The 25,548-nt window shown below is 45.4% G+C and overlaps 1 protein-coding gene across 15 annotated transcripts in view; it reads left to right on the forward strand.

Moving 5' to 3' along the window:
* ARAP1 (ArfGAP with RhoGAP domain, ankyrin repeat and PH domain 1) overlaps positions 1-25,548 on the forward strand; it is a 386,059-nt gene that overhangs the window by 209,963 nt on the left and 150,548 nt on the right. For 11 of the 15 annotated variants that reach the window (XM_077451137.1, XM_077451134.1, XM_077451138.1 and 8 more), the window contains 3 exons: positions 690-848; positions 22,916-22,985; positions 24,734-24,854. In XM_077451137.1, coding sequence (XP_077307263.1) covers positions 690-848; positions 22,916-22,985; positions 24,734-24,854 — 350 coding nt within the window. The remainder of the gene's footprint in view (positions 1-689; positions 849-22,915; positions 22,986-24,733; positions 24,855-25,548) is intronic. The other 4 variants (XM_077451139.1, XM_077451141.1, XM_077451149.1 and 1 more) reach the window with 1 other exon arrangement.

Genomic DNA, 25,548 nt, shown 5'->3' on the forward strand with positions numbered 1-25,548 from the left:
ATATGGGAATTATATGGGAAAGTTTCGGGCGGTCGCAGGTATCGGTTAGAACTGTTCCCGTAGAAAATTCCCCTTAAAACAGAACTTCAGTCATTTTTTTTTCATCTTTCCGTCTATTAAATCTTCTCCTCTTGTTGTTGCTTTAACTTTGGATGGTAAAAAATTTGTTTTTTTTTCCGCCAGTAAGTCCCTTTATACAGCTCACTTCCTGTCTCTTGTCTGGTCTTTAGCCCTAGGCTTATGACATCATGCACAGCTCTCTCGCTCTCATTAGAGTTTGCCAGGAAGGGAGGGGGGGGGGGGGGGTGAGCCATAAGAGGGCCAATGAGAGCTGCAGAGCTGGAGGTGTGTCTCTGTGTAAATCCAGGAAGTGAACAGCTTCCGCTGCCCACAGTTAAAATGGCCGCGGCCAGACTCAAGGGAGGGAGATTTCTGCAGCATGCTTGGCAAGTACAGAATCCCGGTATATAGCAAATAATATGCAACGTGGTTGGAGGGAAGCTTCAGAATGGCAAAAGATGTTTTTAAATGATGTGAGCGGACCGCAGTTCCGCTTTAACTTGTAAAGATTTCTTTTTACTTCCTGTTGTGTCTCGGGGACAGAAATCAAACAGTTGAAGGAGCGGCCATGATGGCGTTTTTTTTCCTTTGCTGACCGCGTTTGTCCTCTCTCTCTCTCTCTCTTCCAGCAGGCGCAGTGACAGTGACCTCAGCATGCGGCGCTCCACCGGCTCCCTCTCCTCCGGGATCTCCAGCTCACACAGCGGGAACATGGAGGACAACGATCCGTCCACGCAGCAGACAACCGTCATCAGGGCAGGGTGGCTGGACAAGAACCCACCGCAGGGGTGAGTGCACGCCGCGCGCCGCTATCTCCTTTATACTGACAAATCTCAAAGCGGACCTGTCATGCGATATAGTGAGTAATGTGTCCGTGTAAAGGCCCGTACGTGCAATGCGAAAAATCAGAAGTAATATTCCGTTCCGACAAACGATTGACCGATTTTCGGATTGTTAGTACGGTGATTTTTGACAGCCGAGTGCGGTTTTTCGGCAGATGTGCAGAGTATAAAATTTTTGGTGGAGGTGAACGCAACGTTCCGATTTATCGTTTCATTAATACGGAAAAAAAAATTGTAAGAGCGAGACTAGGCATGCTCAGAAAAGAAAGAACACATACAAAACCATTCAACGTGTTTCGTCAATTCTGACGTATGAGAATTTTCATATAGTGCGTAACTTCGACATGAGACGACTAGCATGCCACAAAGAAAAAAAAAACAGGTGAACGGTCATCCGAAAATCTGACCGTGTGTCAGAGGCTTTACTCTCCCGGGTATTTATTTCCGCCTAACCACTTCCGGACCGCCCGCCGCCGTTTTACGTTGGCGATTTAAAGAGAAGTGCCGTTGTTTTGGGAGCAGCTAGCTGCGATAAACCCCGGTATCCTCTTCTTCAGCCGGCGGTCCGCTTTCAGATAAAAGTGGTCTCAGCGGCGGATGCGCCCTTTTATCGGGAGCGGCCTCCCCCCGCCCTCCGCCGCTTACTGGAGGCAGCGGGGGAGGCGGTCACGTCTGCTCCCCTCTGTGGTATGGAGATGAGTGAGGAGGAAGATGGCCCCCACCCGTCTCCATATCATTGTAGGGCGGAAGCAACGTCATAACGTCACTTCCGCCCACAGCTCTTAAAGGGACTTTTTTATTTTATTTCAAACTACTTTTTCATTTTTTATTTATGTATTTATTTATTTTTTGCATTTTTAGTGTAAATATGAGATCTTTTTGACTCCGGATGTCATATTTAAAAGGACCTGTCATGCTTTTTTCTATTACAAGGGATGTTTACATTCCTTGTAATAGGAATAAAAGTGATACTTTTTATTTTTATTTTTTTTAAAGAGCAGTGTAAAAATAAAGAATAAAACAAATAAGAAAATATATATATATTTTTTTTAAACGCACCCCGTCCCGCCGTGCTCACGCGCAAGAAAGCGAATGCACACACGAGCAGCATATGAAAACGGCGGTCAAACCACACATGTGAGGTATCGCCGCGATTGGTAGAGCGAGAGCAATAATTCTAGCCCTAGACCTCCTCTGTAACTTAAAACATGCAACCTGTAGAATTTTTTTTAAACGTCGCCTATGGAGCTTTTTAAGGGTAAAAGTTTGTCGCCATTCCACCAGCGGGGCGCAATTTTGAAGCGTGACAAGTTGGGTATCGGTTTACTCGGCGTAACATTATCTTTCACAATCTAAAAAAAAAATTGGGCTAAACTTACTGTTTTTTTTTATTTTTTTAATTTAAAAAAGTGTATTTTTTCCCCAAAAAATTGCGCTTGTAAGACCGCTGCGCAAATACGATGTGACAGAAAGTATTGTAACGACCGCCATTTTATTCTCTAAGGTGTTAGAAAAATATAATTAAAATTAAACTTTTTTTATTTTTGGTAGAAAATTACTTAGAACACCCAAACATTATATATATATATATGTGTGTGTGTGTGTGTGTGTGTGTGTGTGTGTGTGTGTGTGTGTGTGTGTGTGTGTGTGTGTGTGTGTGTGTGTGTGTGTGTGTGTGTGTGTGTGTATGTATGTATGTATGTATGTATGTATGTATGTATGTATGTATGTATATGTATATATATATATAAATATGTGTGTGTGTATATATATATATATATATATATTGTAAGGGATCTTCCCGGGGTAGGGTGTGTTTGGACACAGTTCACAGCAGACTTGGACTTTATAAAGTAGAACTTGGCGTTTATTCGTGGTACAAACAGTCCAACAAACAAAGTATACAGCAACACCGTGCTTCTTGTGTATAACAGGCACAAAATAATAACAAAAACAAAACAACCTAGCCCGGCTGGGCGCTTACTAACAGGTTCTTCTCACCTATCTGACACTTATAAACGCAGCGTCTTTCGCCTGGATATCGCAGGGTGGATGTTAGCTCCAGCACTGGCTGTGCTTGCAGCTTCCTCAAACACACAGACTGTTCGTTTCCCTGGCTGGGAGCAATCACCTGCAGACCTTGCAGAGCCTTTAGCTTCCCAGGCTAATTAGGATCAAAGCTCACCTGATCCCAAACCCAGAACTGGATCGGGGGATGTGGAATGACAGGTCCCTCTACCAAACCTACCTGCCATTCCATATAAACCCAGGCCCGGCAAAATTAAATAACAACTCAGCAGCATATCGCTGCTGAGAAACTGATCCATCCTGGATTTACCATCTCACACTGTGTAGCAACCTAGGTGAGATGTACACCCCCTCGATCACTTCTCCAGTGACATGTCTACATATCCCCCCCCTCTTTTTCAGACCGGAGGGCTGAGCCTTTTGTCCCCACAGACAACTTACCCTTGACAATGCGTCAGCATTTGCCTGTAATTTCCCTGGCCTGTGTTCCACAGTAAAATTAAAGTTTTGTAGGGAGAGAAACCATCTAGTCACTCTTGCATTTCTCTCCTTGTTTAACTTCATCCATGTTAGGGGGGCATGGTCTGTCACCAACTTGAATTTCCTGCCTAGCAAGTAATACTTTAACGATTCTAGGGCCCACTTTACTGCCAAACATTCTCGCTCCACAATGGCATAATTTTTCTCGGCCGGGGTTAGTTTTCTACTCAAGTACGTCACTGGATGCTCCTCACCATTCACTACTTGTGAGAGTACTGCACCTAAGCCTGTGTTAGAGGCATCTGTCTGGAGCAGAAATTCTCGCCTGAAATCGGGGGTGACTAACACAGGTGGTTGGCACAAGGCAGACTTAAGGCTTTGGAAAGCCTTCTCGGCCTCTGGGGTCCACGTGACCATTGCTGTCTTTCCGCCCTTTGTCAAGTCAGTTAGTGGAGCAGCAACTGAGGCAAAGTTCGTCACAAATCTACGGTAATACCCCGTAATACCCAGGAAAGCTCTAACCTGTTTCCTTGTCAGGGGTCTAGGCCAATTCTGTATTGCCTCAATTTTATTTAGCTGTGGCTTAATCAACCCTCTCCCAATAATGTAGCCTAGATATTTGGCCTCTTCTAGGGCTAGAGCACACTTCTCGGCATTTATGGTCAACCCCGCATCACTTATGGCATCCAACACGGCCTGTACCTTACAGAGGTGACTTTCCCAATCAGGGCTAAAAATGACCACATCATCGAGGTAGGCAGCTGAGTAATCACGATGTGGTCGCAGAATCAAGTCCATCAACCTCTGGAAAGTTGCAGGGGCTCCATGTAACCCGAATGGCATCACTACATACTGGAATAGCCCATCAGGGGTGGAGAAAGCAGTTTTCTCTTTAGCCTCACCAGAAAGTGGAATCTGCCAGTAGCCCTTTGTGAGATCGAGGGTGGTTATGTACCTGGCGTTACCCAACTTCTCAATCAACTCATCTACCCTGGGCATAGGATACGCATCGAACTTGGAGATCTCATTCAACTTTCTGAAATCGTTTCAGAACCTCCAAGTTCCATTGGGCTTTGGGATTAGCACAATTGGGCTGGACCATTCACTCTGTGACACCTCAATTACCCCCAGAGCAAGCATACGTTTTACCTCGGCAGATACGGCTTCCCTACGTGCCTCCGGTATCCTATAGGGCTTAAGGTTTACTCTGCTTCTAGGCTCCGTTTCAATGTGATGATGGATGAGGTGTGTACGCCCTGGGAGGTCAGAGAACTTGTTTTTGTTTTTCTGTAAAAATTCCTGAGCCTCCTGTTTCTGTGACACTGATAGAGTATCACCTACCTTGACTGGAGGGATTGGTTGTGACAAATTATTAACAGTATTTGTCGCGACCAAGGATTCCCTGTCTTTCCAGGGCTTGATCAAGTTTATGTGATAAACTTGGAAAGGCTTCCTTTTACCTGGTTGGTGCACCTTGTAGTTCACCTCACTGATCTTTTCAACAATTTCATAAGGACCTTGCCACTTCGCCAAGAATTTACTCTCAACAGTGGGGACTAGTATAAGGACCCTATCGCCTGGGTTGAATGTCCTGATTCTTGCGGACCGGTTGTAAATTCTACTTTGGGCCTCTTGAGCTCTCTGGAGGTGTTCCCTTACCAGGGGCATTACAGTGGCTATACGGTCCTGCATTTGTGCTACATGCTCAATAACACTCTTGTATGGGGTGGACTCATTCTCCCATGTCTCTTTTGCAATGTCCAGTAGACCCCTAGGGTGATGACCATAGACCAACTCGAATGGTGAGAACCCTGTGGACGCTTGGGGCACCTCCCTAATAGCAAACATGAGGTAGGGTAATAAATGATCCCAGTCACGACCATCTTTTGCCACCACTTTCTTCAACATATGTTTCAAAGTTTTATTAAATCTCTCCACCAATCCGTCCGTCTGGGGGTGGTATACAGAGGTACGGATGTGTGAGATTTTAAATAGTTTACATAATTCCTTCATTACTTTCGACATAAATGGCGTACCTTGGTCAGTTAGGATTTCTTTGGGGATCCCAGTCCTAGAGAACATATAAAACAACTCACGTGCAATTGTTTTAGATGCAGTGTTTCTTAAGGGTACAGCCTCAGGATAGCGGGTCGCATAATCCAGGACTACCAAAATATACTGGTGTCCTCTAGCTGACTTTACAATGGGACCCACTAAATCCATGGCAATACGCTCAAAAGGCACCTCTATAATAGGGAGCGAAACCAAAGGACTGCGAAAATGTGACACTGGGGCACTAACCTGACATGTGGGGCACGACTCACAGTATTTTTTAATGTCATCATATATTGCCGGCCAAAAAAACCTCTGGAGAACCCTCTCTCGCGTTTTGTCAGTCCCCAAGTGTCCCCCAAGAACATGGTTATGTGCCATGTCAAGCACCTGACGCCGGTACGGCTTAGGTACCAGAAGCTGTTCCACAATCTCATCTTTAACCTTATTGACTCTATAGAAAAGATCATTAGTCACCGAAAAATGTGGAAATCTTTTTTCAGCATCTGGTTCCTGAGGTACCCCGTTCATAACAGCAACCTGCTCTCTCGCATTTTTGAGAGTGGGGTCCTGTAATTGTGCAGTCCCAAAATTATCGCTAGACACCTCTAAGTCTAGTATATTTTGCTCAGTGGGAGGAGCCTCCTCCTCCCCAGCCAGGACCTGCAAAGGAAAACAATCATTTTCATCCTGCACATTTTTATCATTCACAGTGGACAAGGCAACCCCCTTAGAGGTATCCTCACTCCTTTTGGGGATTTTTCTTTTTTCCCAAAGAGCCCAGAATAATGGAAAATCGCGCCCCAATATTACATTATGCATGAGGTTTTTAACCACACCCACTTCATATTGTACGGTGCCTTGTTCAGTCCCGACTTTAGCCAGCACTATAGGGTACACTTTTGTATCACCATGTATGCACACAACACTCATATGCTTTTTAGACTCTAAGTCCCCAGTCACCAGGCTAGCATGCACCAAGGTTACAAGGCTTCCTGAGTCCATTAACGCTTTAACAGGAAAGTCATTGATTGTGATGTTGCAGATTTGCGGTTCAGTCTCTAGTCCAGGAACTGCAGCACAAGATGGTTCCGCAAATAGCGACTGACGCCGGCTAGCGTCACATTCCATGGGTTCAGAGGTAAGAGGGCAATGGGCAGACACGTGTCCCGCCTCATGGCATCTCCAACACTGGATAGGGCCTGGTCTCTTTGGCAAGGAGTCCTTTTCAGAGCCCCTTAGCCACCCGGGACCATCACCAGTCTTTTGTCCCTGAGACACCACTTGAGCCCTTTTCCCCCCATCAGCACCCCTCCACACTCCCCCAATAGATGGAAGTCTCTTACCAGCTGACGGCACAGATCTGGCGCTCCGGGGAGGTGAAGATGCTGCAGGAACATCACGGAGGTAGTCCTCAGTCGCCTGGAACCTCTCCACAAGGTTGACAAGTTCGTTTGCGTTCCTAGGATCACCTTGTCCCACCCAGCGTTGCAGGTCAGTAGGAAGTGCTCGGAGGTAGCGATCCATCACGACCTTCTCTAGGATTTGTGCAGGAGTAGAAGTGTCTGGCTCCAACCACTTTCTTGCCAAATGGATTAGGTCATACATCTGGGACCTCGCTGATTTGTCCAGACTGTAGCTCCAGTTGCGTACCCTCCGGGCACGGACTGCAGTAGTAACTCCTAGTCGGGCAAGTATCTCCTCTTTTAGCCGAGTATAGTCCTTAACCTCTTGCTCACTGAGGTCATAGTAGGCCTTTTGAGGTTCACCTGTTAAATAGGGCGCAATTACCTCTGCCCACTCAGCGGCTGGTAACTTCTCTCGCTCAGCCACGCGCTCAAATACTGTTAGATAGGCTTCAACATCGTCCTCAGCAGTCATCTTTTGCAGCGCTTTCTGCACAGTCCTTCTCCCAGAAAAAATCTCTGGAGCGGCTCCCATCACCACAGGCGCCTCTCGATTTGCTATCAGGTGCTCAATAAGTTGTTGTTGTGCAGCCATGGACTGTTCATGTCGTCTATTGGCCTCTATCTGAGCCTGCTGTTGTGCAGCGATCATCTGCTGTTGTTCAGCCATGGACTGTTCATGTCGTCTATTGGCCTCTGTCTGAGCCTGCTGTTGTTGCAAACTCACTTGCATAAACTGCTTCAGCATCTCCTCCATGTTGCTGGACTATTTTTGGAGTGTAGTTGCAGCTTTCACCCAGGACATCAGCAGCTGTAGCCAAGTCTGTCCACACCGTTGCCCCTAGCAACCGCGTTGCCCGCTACCTCCACCAATTGTAAGGGATCTTCCCGGGGTAGGGTGTGTTTGGACACAGTTCACAGCAGACTTGGACTTTATAAAGTAGAACTTGGCGTTTATTCGTGGTACAAACAGTCCAACAAACAAAGTATACAGCAACACCGTGCTTCTTGTGTATAACAGGCACAAAATAATAACAAAAACAAAACAACCTAGCCCGGCTGGGCGCTTACTAACAGGTTCTTCTCACCTATCTGACACTTATAAACGCAGCGTCTTTCGCCTGGATATCGCAGGGTGGATGTTAGCTCCAGCACTGGCTGTGCTTGCAGCTTCCTCAAACACACAGACTGTTCGTTTCCCTGGCTGGGAGCAATCACCTGCAGACCTTGCAGAGCCTTTAGCTTCCCAGGCTAATTAGGATCAAAGCTCACCTGATCCCAAACCCAGAACTGGATCGGGGGATGTGGAATGACAGGTCCCTCTACCAAACCTACCTGCCATTCCATATAAACCCAGGCCCGGCAAAATTAAATAACAACTCAGCAGCATATCGCTGCTGAGAAACTGATCCATCCTGGATTTACCATCTCACACTGTGTAGCAACCTAGGTGAGATGTACACCCCCTCGATCACTTCTCCAGTGACATGTCTACAATATATATATATATATATATATATATATATATATATATATATATATATTATGTATGTTTGGGTGTTCTAAGTAATTTTCTACCAAAAAAAAAATTTAAAAATGTAACTTGTAAACAACAAGTTTGAAAAATAGGGCCCTGCCTTAAGGTGGTTAAAGGGATCAGAGTACTTCCCTGACAAAGACTTCATATGATTTTTTTTTTCTCCAGAAGGATATATTTCCTTATATCCTCCTAAATGCGAGGACCAATAAAAAATGCACTAAATAGAAAAAATATCTAAATAAAAGATAAATAACATAAAAGCACTTAAATTCATGAAAAAATAAAATAAAATAAAATTCAGTGACCAGAAATAAATGAATATATTCAATGTCCGTCCATTAATAAATAAATTCCACGTCCATAAATAATACATTCGGTGTCTGTTAATAAATACATTCAGTTTCCATTAATAAATACAAAAATTCAGTTTTCATTACAAAGTAAATTGGCGTCCATCCATAAATAAATTAAATTAAGTATTCATTAATAAAGGAAATAAATTCATTAATGAATAAGTAAATTCATTAATGAATAAATTAATTTCCTTTTAATAAATACATTTAGTGCCGGTCAATAAACAAATTAATTTACATATAAATAAGTTCAGTGTCCATTAATTATTATAGTGGTTGATTCAAATCCCAGCTACGGCACGTACCTGCCTGAAGTTTGCATATTCTCCCTGTGCCTGCATGGGTTTCACCCGGGTACTCTGGTTTCCTCCCACACTATTTGAGGGCAGGGACTGATGTCAATGTACAATATATGTATACAGTGGTGTGAAAAAGTGTTTGCCCCCTTCCTCTTTTCCTGTTCCTTTGCATGTTTGTCACACTTAAGTGTTTCGGAACATCAAACCAATTTAAACAATAGTCAAGGACAACACAAGTAAACACAAAATGCAATTTGTAAATGAAGGTGTTTATTATTAAAGGTGAAAAAAAATCCAAACCATCATGGCCCTGTGTGAAAAAGTGATTGCCCCCCTTGTTAAAACATACTATAACTGTGGTTGTCCACACCTGAGTTCAATTTCTATAGCCACACCCAGGCCTGATTATTGCCACACCTGTTCACAATCAAGGCATCACTTAAATAGGAGCTGCTTGACACAGTAAGGTCCACCAGAAGATCCTTAAAAGCTACACATCATGCCGAGACCCAAAGAAATTCAGGAACAATTGAGAAAGAAAGTAATTGAGATCTATCAGTCTGGAAAGGGTTATAAAGCCATTTCCAAAGCTTTGGGAATCCAGCGAACCACAGTGAGAGCCATTATCCACAAATGGCGAAGACATAGAACAGTGGTGAACCTTCCCAGGAGTGGCCGGCCGCCCAAAATTACCCCAAGAGCGGAGCGACGACTCATCCAAGAGGTCACAAAAGACCCCACAACAACGTCCAAGGAACTGCAGGCCTCACTTGCCTCAGTTAAGGTCAGCGTTCATGCCTCCACCATCAGGAAAAGACTGGGCAAAAATGGCCTGCATGGCAGAGTTCCAAGGAGAAAACCACTGCTGAGCAAAAAGAACATCAAAGCTCGTCTCAATTTCTCCACAACACATCTTGATGATCCCCAAGACTTTTGGGACAACATTCTGTGGACCGATGAGACAAAAGTGGAACTCTTTGGAAGGTGTGTGTCCAAGTATATCTGGCGTAGAAGGAACACTGCATTTCATAAAAAGAACATTATACCAACAGTAAAATATGGTGGTGGTAGTGTGATGGTCTGGGGCTGTTTTGCTGCTTCAGGACCTGGAAGACTTGCCGTGATAAAAGGAACTATGAATTCTGCTGTCTACCAAGAGATCCTGAAGGAGAATGTCCGACCATCTGTTCGTGTACTCAAGCTGAAACGAACTTGGGTTCTGCAGCAGGACAATGATCCTAAACACACCAGAAAGTCCACCACCGAATGACTGAAGAAAAACAAAATGAAGACTTTGGAGTGGCCTAGCCAAAGTCCTGACCTGAATCCTATTGAGATGTTGTGGTATGACCTTAAAAAGGCCGTTCATGCTCGAAAACCCTCTAATGTAACTGAATTGGGACAATTCTGCAAAGATGAGTGGGCCAAAATTCCTCCAGGACGCTGTAAAAGCCTCATTGCACGTTATCGCAAACGCTTGGTTGCAGTTGTTGCTGCTAAGGGTGGCCCAACCAGTTATTAGGTTTAGGGGGCAATCACTTTTTCACACAGGGCCATGATGGTTTGGATTTTTTTTCACCTTTAATAATAAACACCTTCATTTACAAATTGCATTTTGTGTTTACTTGTGTTGTCCTTGACTATTGTTTAAATTGGTTTGATGTTCCGAAACACTTAAGTGTGACAAACATGCAAAGGAACAGGAAATGAGGAAGGGGGCAAACACTTTTTCACACCACTGTATGTGTGTGTATATATATATATATATATATATATATGTGTGTATATGTGTATATATGTATATATGTATGTGTGTGTGTGTGTGTGTGTAAAGTGTAAATTCATGGTGCTATATAAGTACCTGTAATAAATAATCATTTTTAAAAAAAATGCAATAAAAAAAAAAAAACTTAAGTGCCCATTAATAATTTAATAAATAAATTCATAAATAAATAAGTAAATTCAATGTCAATTCATGAAAAATTTAATTTATGCATTCTTTATTAAGGGACACTGATATTTTTAGAGTAGATATGTTTTTTATGTTATTTATTTATTTACATATTTTAGCTATTTTTTCATTTGTTATAAATTATATGCACAAAGGAGAAGATAAGGTAGTAATATATTTTTGATGGTAAAAGATCCTATTTCTTTAATTCGTGTCCAAAAAATGTAATTAATAAATTACATAATAAGTTCAGTGGTCATCAAATAAGTTCAGCTTTTGTAACCTGTGTACATGTTACACCTGTATATAGGGTCTATGTACTTACACTATATTACCAAAATTATTGGGACGCCTGCCTTTAGCCGCACTTGACCTTTAATGGCACCCCAGTCTTAGTCTGTAGGGTTCAATATTCAGTTGGCTCCGCCCTTTGCAGCTATAACAGCTTCACCTCTTCTGGGAAGGCCGTCCACAAGGTTTAGGAGATGTGTCTATGGGAGTGTTTGACCATCACCAATAAAGCAAGGTCCATAAAGACATGGATGAGCGAGTTTGGGGTGGAGAAACTTGACTGGCCTGACCTCAATCCAATAGAAGACCTTTGGGATGAATTCGAGTGGAGACTAACAGCCAGGCCTTCTCATCTATAACAGTTTCAACTCTTCTGGGAAGGCCGTCCACAAGGTTTAGGAGTGTGTCTATGGGGAATGTTTGACCATTCTTCCAGAAGCTCATTTGTGAGGTCAGGCACTGATGTTAGATGAGGAGGCCTGCCTCGCAGTCTCCACTCTAATTGATCGCACAGGTGTTCTATCAGGTTGAGGTCAGGACTCATTTGGTGGAGGGGGGGATTATGGTGTGGAGGTTGTTTTTCAGGGGTTGGGTTTGGCCCCTTAGTTCCAGTGAAGGGAACTCTTAAGGTGTCAGCACACCAAGACATTTTGGACAATTTCATACTCCCAACTTTGTGGGAATAGTTTGGGGACGGCCTCTTCCTGTACCAACATGACTGCCCACCAGTGCACAAAGCAAGGTCCATAAAGACATGGATGAGCCAGTTTGGGGTGGAGGAACTTTAGTCCTGACCTCAATCTGATGGGATGAATTAGAGCAGAGCCTACGAGCCAGGCCTTTTTCATCCAACATCAGTGCCTGACCTCACAAATGCTCTTCTGGAAGAATGGTCAAACATTCCCCTAGACACCCTCCTAAACCTTGTGGACGGCCTTCCCAGAAGAGTTGAAGCTGTTATAGCTGCAAACGGTGGGCCAACTCCATATTGAACCCTACAGGCTAAGACTGGGGCGTCATTAAAGTTCATGTGCATGTAAAGGCAGGCGTCCCAATACTTTTGGTAATCTAGTGTACAAGAAGATAATGTAGTAAACGTCTGATGCTATCACAAGATTTCCAGCCTTCCTCCTTATTCCTCCAGCGTTCCTCCCCATGTACATCTGCTGGAGGTTTTTCTCGGTCTCCGCACATCTGCACGCTCTGCTCCACCCACATATGCTTTGCATTAGAGATTCCTCAATCCGCCGGGGATTTCTGTCTGACCACCACACCCAGCATCCTCCTCCGATCGTGAGACGGCGCAGCTGGAGTCCCATCCTCCGTGGCCCTGAGTCCGCGCGTCTTCCCAATATCTCCTCCTGCACTGTGAATATTTTCCGACACGTAGCAAGATCTTTTTATGGAGAGAGGCCACCATATTTACTTAGAACAAGTGCAAATAATAATAAAAAAATAGAACATGAAGTAGAAAAAAAATAATTAATGTAAAATATGACCTTCCTGTTTTCTATCCTATTTCAGGTACTCATAGTGTACACTCCCAGTTACCTCGTTTGTCCTGGCCGTGGCCGCTCCTAATTTCCTGTAGAGACAGCTCTGCCAGCTGGACTACAAAACTCCGCCAGGCATTTATAAGATATAACGAACCCTAATTTTATATTTAACAGACCAATAGAAAGCAAATAAGAGACATTCGGTGTTGGGGTTTATGGACTCGGCCTTAATGGGCCGCAAAGGTTTGAAGGGAGTTCCTGGTGAACCACATAGTCACGTGACTGAAGATGGTTCTTGCATGGCTTTGCCTGTTGTCTACTGGCGGTGGAATAATCAAGAGCATTTCCCTTTGGAAAAAGTGAAAAATTATTTTCAAATTTTAGAAGTACAGTGCCTTGCGAAAGTATTCGGCCCCCTTGAACTTTTCAACCTTTTGCCACATTTCAGGCTTCAAAAATAAAGATATAAAATTTTTATTTTTTGTGAAGAATCACAAACAAGTGGGACACAATTGTGAAGTGGAATGAAATCTATTGGATTTTTGAAACTTTTTTAACTAATAAAAAAAATGAAAAGTGGGGCGTGCAAAATGATTGGGCCCCCTTGCGTTAATACTTTGTAGAGCCACCTTTTGCTGCGATTACAGCTGCAAGTCGCTTGGGGTGTCTCTATCAGTTTTGCACATCGAGAGACTGAAATTCTTGCCCATTCTTCCTTGCAAAACAGCTGGAGCTCAGTGAGGTTGGATGGAGAGCGTTTGTGAACAGCAGTTTTCAGCTCTTTCCACAGATTCTCGATTGGATTCAGGTCTGGACTTTGATTTGGCCATTCTAACACCTGGATACGTTTATTTGTGAACCATTCCTTTGTAGATTTTGCTGTATGTTTGGGATCCTTGTCTTGTTGGAAGATAAATCTCCGTCCCAGTTTCAGGTCTTTTGCAGACTCCAACAGGTTTTCATCCAGAATGGTCCTGTATTTGGCTGCATCCATCTTCCCCTCAATTTTAACCATCTTCCCTGTCCCTGCTGAAGAAAAGCAGGCCCAAACCATGATGCTGCCACCACCATGTTTGACAGTGGGGATGGTGTGTTGAGGGTGATGAGCTGTGTTGCTTTTACGCCAAACATATCGTTTTGCATTGTGGGCAAAAAGTTGGATTTTGGTTTCATCTGACCAGAGCACCTTCTTCCACATGTTTGGTGCGTCTCCCAGGTGGCTTGTGGCAAACTTTAGACGAGACTTTTTATGGATATCTTTGAGAAATGGCTTTCTTCTTGCCACTCTTCCATAAAGGCCAGATTTGTGCAGTGTACGACTGATTGTTGTCCTATGGACAGACTCTCCCACCTCAGCTGTAGTTCTCTGCAGTTCATCCAGAGTGATCATGGGCGTCTTGGCTGCATCTCTGATCAGTCTTCTCCTTGTCTGAGCTGAAAGTTTAGAGGGACGGCCAGGTCTTGGTAGATTTGCAGTGGTCTGATACTCCTTCCATTTCAAAATGATGGCTTGCACAGTGCTCCTTGGGATGTTTAAAGCTTGGGAAATCTTTTTGTATCCAAATCCGGCTTTAAACTTCTCCACAACAGTATTACGGACCTGCCTGGTGCGTTCCTTGGTCTTCATGATGCTCTCTGCGCTTTCAACAGAACCCTGAGACTATCACAGAGCAGGTGCATTTATACAGAGACTTGATTACACACAGGTGGATTCTATTTATCACCATCAGTCATTTAGGACAACATTGGATCATTCAGAGATCCTCGCTGAACTTCTGGAGTGAGTTTGCTGCACTGAAAGTAAAGGGGCCGAATAATTTTGCACGCACCACTTTTCAGTTTTTTATTTGCTAAAAAAGTTTAAAATATCCAATAGATTTCGTTCCACTTCACAATTGTGTCCCACTTGTTGGTGATTCTTCACAAAAAATTAAAATGTTATATCTTTATGTTTGAAGCTTGAAATGTGGCAAAAGGTTGAAAAGTTCAAGGGGCCGAATACTTTCGCAAGGCACTGTACATGGCAGCAAAATTTAAGTTGATGACAACTTTTCTTGACTACGTGGATGGCGTTCCTCCAGAATGCTCTTCTGTTTTGGGTCTTGGCATTGGCATGTTCGTTATTTCCGTGACTGTATCCATCCACCGTATTGCTGGTCATCCTCGTCTTCTTCCTTTAACCTTTTCAAGCACAATTATATTCTCTAGTCAGTTGGTTCTTCTCATAATATGTCCAAAATAAGACTGCTTCAGTCTAGTTATCTGATCGTCTAGTGAACATTGGGCTTGATTTGTTGAAGGATCGATCTGCTTGTATTCCTTGTGCAGGAACCATGCTTTAAGCTGGATCATCCCTATCCATAGTGTCCCTCAAGTGTCCCTGTAGCAACCTTGAGTTTTCTTATCTGAGTTGGTTGGGTTTCCTCTAAGCCCAGGACACTGATTATTTTTTTTGCATCAATTGACTGCTCTCCTATAAATAAAGTGAGAAGTTACAATGTATGGAATTATGAATATTTATTCAACCTCGACCAATCACTGAGGGGTTTGTTCCAGGGCTGAATAAGTGAATAAATATCTGGGGTGATTTTCTAGAAGGGTCTTTATATCTCAGGTTTTGCCTGGAGAGGATGTCAGAATGAAAGGTCTTGTCCTAGGCTCCTAAGCTGCTGTCAGAGAGGATATAGCACTAAGATCTCCCTTGCCTCCCAGACCCTTTCCTGGATGAGGAAGCCAGAAGAAGGTCTTTTTTTTCCTAGCTACCCATCTCGGCCTATGCAATCTACATTAACTTCCTGGACCGACCCTTTCCTGGATGAGTAGGCCAGAAGAAGAATGTCTTTTTTTCCTAGCTGCCCATCTGGGCCTACCAAAATTCATATTAGCCTCCCAGAACTTTTACTGGATGAGGAACCAAGAAGAAGGTCTTTTTTTTTCCCTAGCTGCCATCTGGGCCTATGGAATCCACATTAGCCTCCCAGATGTTTTTCTGGATGAGGAAGCCAGAGAAAGGTCTTTTCTTCCTAGCTGCCATCTGGGCCTATGGAATCCACATTAGCCTCCCAGACCCTTTCCTGGATGAGGAAGCCAGAAGAAGGTCTTTTTTTTTTCCCTAGCTGCCCATCTCGGCCTATGCAATCTACACTAACTTCCTGGACCAACCTTTTACTGGATGAGGAACCAAGAAGAAGGTCTTTTTTCTCCTAGCTGCCATCTGGGCCTATGGAATCTTCATTAGCCTCCCAGATGTTTTCCTGGATGAGGAAGCCAGAGAAATGTCTTTTTTTCCTAGATGCTCATCTGGGCCTATAGAATCTACATTAACCTCCCAGACCCTTTCCTGGATGAGGAAGCCAGAAGAAGAATGTCTTTTTTTCCCTAGCTGCCCATCTGGGCCTACCAAAATCCACATTAGCCTCCCAGACCTTTTACTGGATGAGGAACCAAGAAGAAGGTCTTTTTTTTTCCTAGCTGCCATCTGGGCCTATGGAATCTACATTGGCCTCCCAGATGTTTTCCTGGATGAGGAAGCCAGAGAAAGGTCTTTTTTTCCTAGCTGCCCATCTGGGCCTATAGAATCTACATTAGCCTCCCAGACCTTTCCTGGATGAGGAAGCCAGAAGAAGAAGGCTTTTTCTTTTTTCTGTATCCCCCCATCTGGGCCTGCAGAATCTACATTATCCTCCCAGACCCTTTCCTGGATGAGGAAGCCAGAAGAAGGGCTTTTTTCCTAGCTGCCCATCTGGGCCTACGGAAACTACATTAGCCTCCCAGATGTTTTCCTGGACGAGGAATCCAGAGAAAGGTCTTATTTTCCTAGCTGCCCATCTGGGCCTATAGAATCTACATTAACATCCTAGACCCTTTCCTGGATGAGGAAGCCAGAAGAAGGTCTTTTTTTCCTAGCTGACCATCTGGGCCTAAGGAATCTACTGTAAATTAACTTGTGGCAGAGGCCTAAAGAGTCCTACAGATGACTTGTAGCAGAGTTTAATAGATATTGAAAGATCGTAGCCCATCTTGGTCCATAGAGTCCATTGTGAAGTCTACTGGGCTGAGGAAAGCCCATAAGCTAGGAGAGCCCATAAAATTCCAGAAGCTCCTTCAGGGGTCATTGCTACACTTGCTGTCCATGATATTTGTAGAATCCTTTGCCAGGACCAAAGTTCAAAGCATCTAGTTACACCGTCCTTGGTGTCATTGATATCAATCCTAAAGCCGGGTACACTACGGTTATTTTTTGTGCAACCCTGCGGGTTGCAAAAAACAGACCCGACTGCTCCGGTCAGGAGCCGCTGTACTAATCATGTTATGTTAGTCCAGCGATCTCCCCCGCCAGCTTCTGTCGGACAGGCCAACATGCACACGGCAGAATGTCGGCCGGTATTTTTTTATACCAGCAAATGTCCCCCAACATTCTGCCCGTGTGCACAGGGCTTTATAGTCACATGGCTGAAGGTGTGAATTGTTGTCAGATCTCCGGGGTAGATATGTTATAATGTCATTATATGTGGAAAATGGTGTTGAAGGCCCTCCACCCCTGTTCAGGGATAGTTATTATTATACAGGATTTATATAGAGCCAACAGTTTGCGCAGCGCTTTACAATGTAGAGGGGGGCCAGTACAATTACAGAACAGTTCAATACAGAAGGGACGAGAGGGTCTAGCTCGTGGAGCTTAGAATCTAAAGTGAGGGGGTGGTGGTACAAAAGGTAATAGCTGCGGGGGGTGAACCGATGGAGGTGGCTTAGGTACGGTTCTTAGGTGGAGGTGGGATAGGCTCCCATGAATAAGTGAGTTTTCAGAGATTGCCTAAAGGAGGACAGGGTAGGGGCTGACCGGACATACTGGGGCAGGGAGTTCCAGAGGATGGGAGAGGCTCTGGAGGAGTCCTGGAGGCGAGCATGGGAGGAGGTAACAAGGTAGCCAGAGTGAGCAGGAGGTCTTGGGAGGAGAGGACGATTTGGTTGATATCTGCAGATGAAGTTGGTTCTGTAGCTGGGGGGGTGTGTTGTGGATGGCCTTGAATGTTGTGATTAGGTGGGGTAGTGGAAACCAGTGAAGGGATTGGCAGAGAGGGGCAGCAGTCCCGGTTTGGTTGGCATCAGCAGTATTCATAATGGACTGAAGGGGGAATAGCCTCTGTAAGGATAGGCCAGTTAGGAGGGAGTTGCAGTAGCCAAGGCGGGAAATGAACATGGAGGGAATACGTTTTGTGGTGTCGTTAGTCAGGAAGGGGCAAATTCTTAAAAAGTTGCGAAGGTTAACCACTTGCCGCCTGCCTCCTGTAGATACACTGTGGCAGGTCAGCTCTCTTGCGCGAAAAGGCGTACCTGTACGTCATTTCGTGCAATAGATAGAGGTTGGGGCATGTGCACGGATTGGCCAGAGGGGGGAGCCAATCGACGGGTCTATCGGATGCGATGTCCACCGGGAACCCGCCGATGGTTCCCCCTGAGAGGCAGAACAGCGTTCTGCCTATGTAAAGAAGGCAGATCGCCGTTCTGACAGGGGTGAAGATAGAGATCTTGTGTTCCTGTTAAACAGAAACACGGATCTCTGTGTTCTCCCAATCAGTCCATCTCCCACAAACAGTTAGTAAGCACCCCCTAGGCCCACACTTAACCCTTTGATCGCATGGTCCTAACCCCTTCCTTGCCAGCGTCATTAGTACAGTAACAGTGCACATTTTTAGCACTGACTATAATAATGTCACTGGTTCCCAAAAAAAGTGTCAAAAGTGTCAGTTAGGTGTCTGATTTGTCCACCCCAATGATCGCTGATCGCCGCCATTACTAGTAAATAAAAATAAAAAAAAATGCCATACAAATATCCTATAGTTTGTAAAAACGATAACTTTTGCGCAAACCAATCAATATACGCTTATTGTGATTATATATTTTTTTTTTTAACCAAAAACGTAGCAGAATACATATTGGCCTAAACTGATGAAGGAATTCGATTTTGTTTTATTGGATATGTATTATAACAGAAAGTAAGAAATACTTAACCCCTTCCTTGCCAGTGTCAGTACAGTAACGGTGGACATTTTTAGCACTGATCACTGTTGTAATGTCACTGGTTCCCAAAAAAGTGTCAAAAGTGTCAGTTAGGTGTTTGATTTGTCCGCCCCAATTCCGCAGTCCCGCTAAAAATTGCTGATCGCCGCCACTACTAGTAAAAAAAAAAAATGCCATACAAATATCCCATAGTTTGTAAACACGATAACTTTTGCGCAAACCAATCATATCTATACAGTACGCTTATTGTGATTTATTTTATTTTTTTTACCAAAAACATGTAGCAGAATACATATTGGCCTAAACTGATGAAGAAATTAGATTTAAAAAAAAAAAAAAAAAATTATTGGATATGTATTATAGCAGAAAGTAAGAAATATAGTTTTTTTTTTTCAAAATTGTCACACTTTTTTTTGTTTCTGGCGCAAAAAATTAAAACCGTAGAGGTGAATAAATACCACCAAAAGAAATCTCTATTTGTGGGAAAAAAAAGGACTTACATTTTGTTTGGGCACAGCGTCGCATGACCGCGCAATTGTCAGTTAAATTAACGCAGTGCCGTATCACAAAAAAATGGCCTGGTCATTAAGGGGGTAAGACCTTCCGGGGCTAAAGTGGTTAAGGGTGCAAGATGTACCCAGTGATTGGATGTGGGGGCTGAAGGAGAGGTCAGAGTCTAGGATTACACCCAGCACCTTGGCATGCATGAAGGAACCAATGGCACCCAGCACCTTGGCATGCGTGAAGGAACCAATGGCACCCAGCACCTTGGCATGTGTGAAGGAACCAATGGCACCCAGCACCTTGGCATGCGTGAAGGAACCAATGGTTGTGCCGTTGATCGTAATGGTAAAGTCATGGGGGAGGGGATTAGGTAGGAGGAAATACAAGCTCAGTTTTAGAAAGATTGAGTTTGAGGAAATGGGGTGGCATCCATACTGATACGTCACTAAATTTGTGATACGTGAGGAGATTGAGGGGGCATGCTGAGTAGTATAGAGATAGATCTGGGTGGCATCAGCATTGAGGAAAGAGGTATAGAGGAAGAATAGGAGGGGCCCAAGGATGGAGCCTTGGGGTACCCCAACAGAAAGAGGAAGAGGAGCAGAGGAGATGGTGTTGTATGCGACCCTGAAAGCGTGCTGAGTTAGGTAAGAGAAGAACTATGAAAGAGCAGCATGAAGGGGGCCAAGAGAGTGGAGTTGGTTGAGGAGGAGCCGGTGGTCACCTGTGTCAAAGGAAACAGAAAGGTCCAAGAGTTTCAGTATGAAGTACTGGCCATTGGTTTTAGCAGTTAGTAGGTCAATGGTGAGTTTTAATCGGGCAGTTTCAGTGGCATGTTGTGGACGGAAGAAAGACTGTAGGGGATAGAGAAGGTTGTTGTCTATGAAGTGGAAACTCATACGATTGTGGACAAGGCGTTCAAGAAGCTTGGAGGCAACCGGGAGCAGAGAGACAGGTCTTAAGCTATTCAAACAGGTGAGGTCCAGTGAGAGTTTTTGTAAGTATGGGGGTAACCAGTGCATGTTATGCCACGTACACATGACACCGGACTTTGTCGACGGACTTGGCTCCGGCGGACAATCCGACGGACTTTGCAGCTGAGGTCTGCCGGCAGGGCAAGACTTAGGGTGGTGAGGGCCCCTGGGCTTGAGTCACTTTCGGGCCCTACCTTCTATACATTACCGTATTTATCGGCGCATAACATGCGCCGGCGTATAACGCGCACCCCAAGTTTAGGGGGGAAGTTTAAGGAAAAAACTTACATTTAAATGCCCATCAATGCAGCCTTATCAGTGTCCATCTGCAGCCTTGCCCATCCATGTGCAGCCTGCCCATCCATCTTCAGCCTTGTACATCCATCTGCAGCCTTGCCCATCCATCTGCAGCCTTGCCCATCCATCTGCAGCCTTGCCCATCCATCTGCAGCCTTGCCCGTCCATCTGCAGCCTTGCCCGTTCATCTGCAGCCTTGTCCGTTCATCTGCAGCCTTGCCCATTCATCTGCAGCCTTGCCCATCCATCTTCAGCCTTGCCCATCAATCTTCAGCCTTGCCCATCAATCTTCAGCCTTGCCCATCCATCTGCAGCCTTGCCCATCCATCTGCAGCCTTGTCCAGTGTCATTTGCAGCCTTGTCATTGCAGTCTTGTAGTTTAAAAATGGCGCTGCCGAGATACCGAGTCCTGTGTATCTCGGCGGCTCTCGGGTCCTCTTTGCGGCTCTCTGGTCCTCTTGCAGTCCCGAGCGGAGCCGGGAGTAGCCGAGTGTACTCGGCTCGGCTCGGCTCACAGTCACGCCCAGTCCCTGTGCCCATCATAGGGCGGGACTGGGCATGACTGTGAGTGGAGCCAAGTATGTATCTTGATGGGGCCCCCTATTGGGCGGGGACCATGGGCTTGAGCCCAGTCAAACCCAATGGTAAGTCTGGCCCTGTCCGCCGGACATTTTTAAAACGAACGGACTTGGCCACACGCGATCACTCCAAAAAGTCAGACGGATTTGAACGTGATGACGTAGAATAAGGAAGTTCATAGCCAGCAGCCAATAGCTGCCCTAGCGTCGGTTTTAGTCCATCGGACTAGCATACAGACGAATGGATTGTCCACTAAAAGCCGAGTCCGGCGGACAAATTTGAAGCCAGTCTTATTTCTAGGTCCACCAGACTTTTGGGAAGAACCAAGTCCGCTGTAAAGTTCCAATCGCGTGTACGCGGCATTAGAGCTAGGTGAGAAAGGTGCCAGAGGAGAGAGAGAGAGGTTGAAGATGTGGGTTCAAGACTTTAGGATAGAGCAGTATTAATTGTATTTTTTCCAGTTTGACATAGATGACATCTATGGCACCACTTGTGAGTCAGTTGTCCTCTTTGTCAAAAATATGTACCTCCCAGTGTCCTCCAAAGAACATCCCTTTTTCCTTGAGGTGTAGGAAGACAGTCTAGACCTGTAGAATTGTCCCTCCTATGTTGTACCATTGGTTTCTTGAGATTATTTTGCCTCCTCAATACAGATCTGTGAATTCCCCACAAGTCCAGTTGACTGTAACTAACTGCCACTTGCTAGGTAAATAGGTCATTTTTACCTTAATTAGTTTCTAATCCAGAAATCTCCCTAAGATTTAAGTCGCGTTGTGTTTCCTTTCATTCTTCGCACTGGTTTCCTTTTCTTCCTCACTATTTGCTGACATTTATTGTGAATGAATGAATGAATAATTTGTATAGCGCATAAAGCGAACTGAATCGCATTAAGGCGCTGTGCGGAGCTTTGTTGTCCAGCTTCTAGAAGCCCCTGTACACACGGTCGGAGATTCTGCCAACCAAATCCGTCGGATTTTGTCCGACAGATTGTGTCCGAAACTGGTGCATACACACGGTCGGACTAAGTTGTCGAAAAATCCGATCTTTCAGAACGTGATGACGTAATTTCGTTATGACGGGATTACATTCAGGCTAGTAGCCAATAGCTTTGATGTAGGAATTTGATCTGAGCATGTGTGGCACTTGGTCCGATCATAATTCGCTACACATGATCGGAGTATGTCCGATCGAACCAGTTGGTCAGGAAATATTTCCAACATGTTGGAAAATTGGGTCCTACGGATATTCCGACGGAATCAGTCCGATGCATACCACACACAGTCGGATTATCCGACGACACGGTCCGATGGGACACATTCCGACGGATTCTCCGACCGTGTGTACAAGGGCGAAGAGGGAAGGCCTTGAGTTTTTTCCTGAAGGCCTGGTGGTTTTCTTCCAAGCGGACCTTGGTTGGTAGAGCGTTCCATAGCCGTGGTCCTTGGACAGCGAATCTCCGTTCCCCCTTTGATTTGTACCGAGATTTGGGAACGAGGAGGAGGTTTTGGTTAGAGGATCGAAGACTGCGGTTGGAGCATGTAGTGTTTTATTTTCTCGAATAGGTATTGAGGAGCGTCTCTATGCACGCATTTGTGGGTGAGGCAGAGGGTCTTGAATGTGATCCGATTCTTTACGGTTAGCCAATGTAGGCTCCTCGGGGTAGGGGCGATTGATTCCCAGGGTTTTTTTTTTTTTGTGAAATATTTTCTTCTCTGTTCTCATTCTTCTTTTCTCCTATCCAGCTCATACATCTTCCAGAAGCGTTGGGTGAAGCTGGACACGGACTACCTCCGATACTTTGACAGCGACAAGGTGCGTTAACGGTGGTTTGCACTAATCGGACGTTCTGATATTCCACAAATATTTCTTGGCTTTGATGGTGTCATCTGGGAATTGAAAACGGCTTGGCTCCTAAATTTCCTTTATATGACTCAGCTGACCTACTGCCAAGTTAGTCCCTGAGAGCCCCGTTCACACAGGCGCAACTCAGGATCCGACTTCAGGTCGCCCCCTAGACGCCTCAAGTGGCACAACATGTAAAAATCAATGTAAGTGAATGAGAGCCGTCTTAATGCACGCTACTGAAGACGCTCCGACTTCAGAAAAGGTTCCTGTACTACTTCTATCCGACTTCTAGGCGACTGGTACCCGTTGATTTCAATGGAAGTCGCCTCCGAGTCGGGTCTCCATCTATATTGAGGAGACTCTCACAGAATAATCGGCTCTCGAGAGGGAACTCCACGCCAGATTTATTAAAAAAAATCCGGCGTGGGTTCCCCCCAAGGGAAGAACGGCGTGGAGATCCCCCCCCCCCCCAAGTTCCATACCAGACCCTTATCCGAGCACGAAGCCTGGCCGGTCGGGAAGGGGGTGGGGACGAGCGAGCACCCCCCCCCTGGACCATACCAGGCCAACATGGGAGGGTTGGTGCTTTGGGGAAGGGGGGCGCCCTACGGCCCCCTCACCCCAAAGCACCTTGTCCCCATGTTGATGAGGACAAGGGCCTCTTCCCGACAACCCTGGCCGTTGGTTGTCGGGGGTCTGCGGGCGCGGGGCTTATCGGAATCCGGGAGCCCCCTTTAGTAAGGGGGCCCCCAGATCCCGGCCCCCACCCTATGTGAATGAGTAAACATCGTACCCCTACCCAAGTGTCAATAAAAAACTCATCCCCATCCCCTTCCTGACCGGCCAGGCTTTGTGCTCAGATAAGGGTCTGATATGGACCCTGGGGGGGACCCCCACGCCGTTTTTTCAGCGTAGAGGGGTTCCCCTTAAGATCCATACCAGACCTAAGGTTAGGTCTGGTATGCTCCCGGAGGGGGAACCCATGCCGTTTTTTTTTTAATTTGGCGTGGAGTTACCCCTTGAGAGCTCATCCTCTGATTGGCCACGGCCAAAGTTGCCTGGCCTGGGGGCGACCTAAAGTCGCGTTGTAAGTCGCCCCAAGTCGCGTTGACAAGCCGTGTCCAAGTTGCCTACAAAAGTCGCGTTGGAAGTCGGTGTTGCCCCTGTGCGAACCGGCTCTGAGAGATAGAAGGAACCACAGGAGGGTTCAACCTCTTCAATCATGGAGGCTCGGCATCACATGTGGGCGTTACTTGCGGGTGGTTTGCATACAGGTACAGCTGGCCTAGAAAACGCCCAATCCTCCAAGCCCATCAAAGCACGTCTCCACCCAGGAGCCGGCCCATTGCTTGCGTCAGAGCTGGGGGTTGGTAAGGCAGGGTGCTGTCATGTTCCCAGGAAGCTATGCACAGAGACCCAGTGATGGCATCACCGGGACCAAAATAGGTTTTATGTCATGAAGCCAGCATGAACTATAAATATGGCCCTGCTTGGGGATGGGGGTGGTTGGACATGGTGCCTAATGGGACCAACAACCCATACCATAAAAAAATACAATTCTTGTAAGGTCCTTCATGGACTGTAGCTTAATAGGATGAAAAAAAAATTGGAATAAGGTGGCCAACAGTTATTTTACATAGGCCCCTATAGAGGGCGGATTGTTGACCGCCAAGGTAGCCAACTAATATTTATCAATGTATTTGGCTCTTGTGCAGGATGTGTACTCAAAGCGGATGATCAAGACAAACTCCATAGCCAGTGTGGCTTCCACGGGAGACCAGAAATTCGAGGTGGCAACGTCTAATAGGAACTTCTTGTTCCGGGCCGAGAGTGACGGTAAGTTGGCTTCTTCCAATGCATTTCTGGTATCCAGGGGCGTACCTAGAGCATTCGGCACCCGGGGCGACTCCTATATCTGGCACCCCCCCCTCACTTTAAAATGTAAAAACACTGCACTGTGTCCCCTGCATAGCTCTGCATCCCCCAATATCTCTTTGTCACTACTTTGTTCCCCCTCTCCACAACTGGACCCCTTTACATTACACAACCACCTGCACCTCAGGACCCCTTTGTATTACACAGCACCCTGCACCTCTGGGCCCCTTTACATTACACAACCCCCTGTACCTCTAGACCCCTTTACATTACACAACCCCCTGCACCTCTGGACCCCTTTACATTACCCCCTGTACCTCAGGACACATTTACATTACAAAAGCCTCTGCGCCTCCTGGATCCCTTTACATTACACAGCACCCTGATCCTGATACTGTTGCTGTTATATGCCTGCTTCCATACCTCCCAACAGTCCCTGATTTCGAGGGACTGTCCCTGATTTTGAGGGACTGTCCCTTATTTGGAGCAATGTCCCTCTGTCCCTCACCCCCCCCTCATTTGTCCCTCATTTTGGTCTGATCAATATAGTTGTACATAAAATGCACTTTTTATCTTTCAAAAAGTGTTTCCCAGCACTAAACCTTTCATCTAATTTTGAAATTTGTACATTTTAAAAGCCAATATAAAGGAATAG

This window comes from Lithobates pipiens, unplaced genomic scaffold, assembly GCF_037356315.1.
Source record: "Lithobates pipiens isolate NorthernLeopardFrog02 unplaced genomic scaffold, aLitPip1_a1.2 Scaffold_23, whole genome shotgun sequence".
Classification (NCBI taxonomy): domain Eukaryota; kingdom Metazoa; phylum Chordata; class Amphibia; order Anura; family Ranidae; genus Lithobates; species Lithobates pipiens.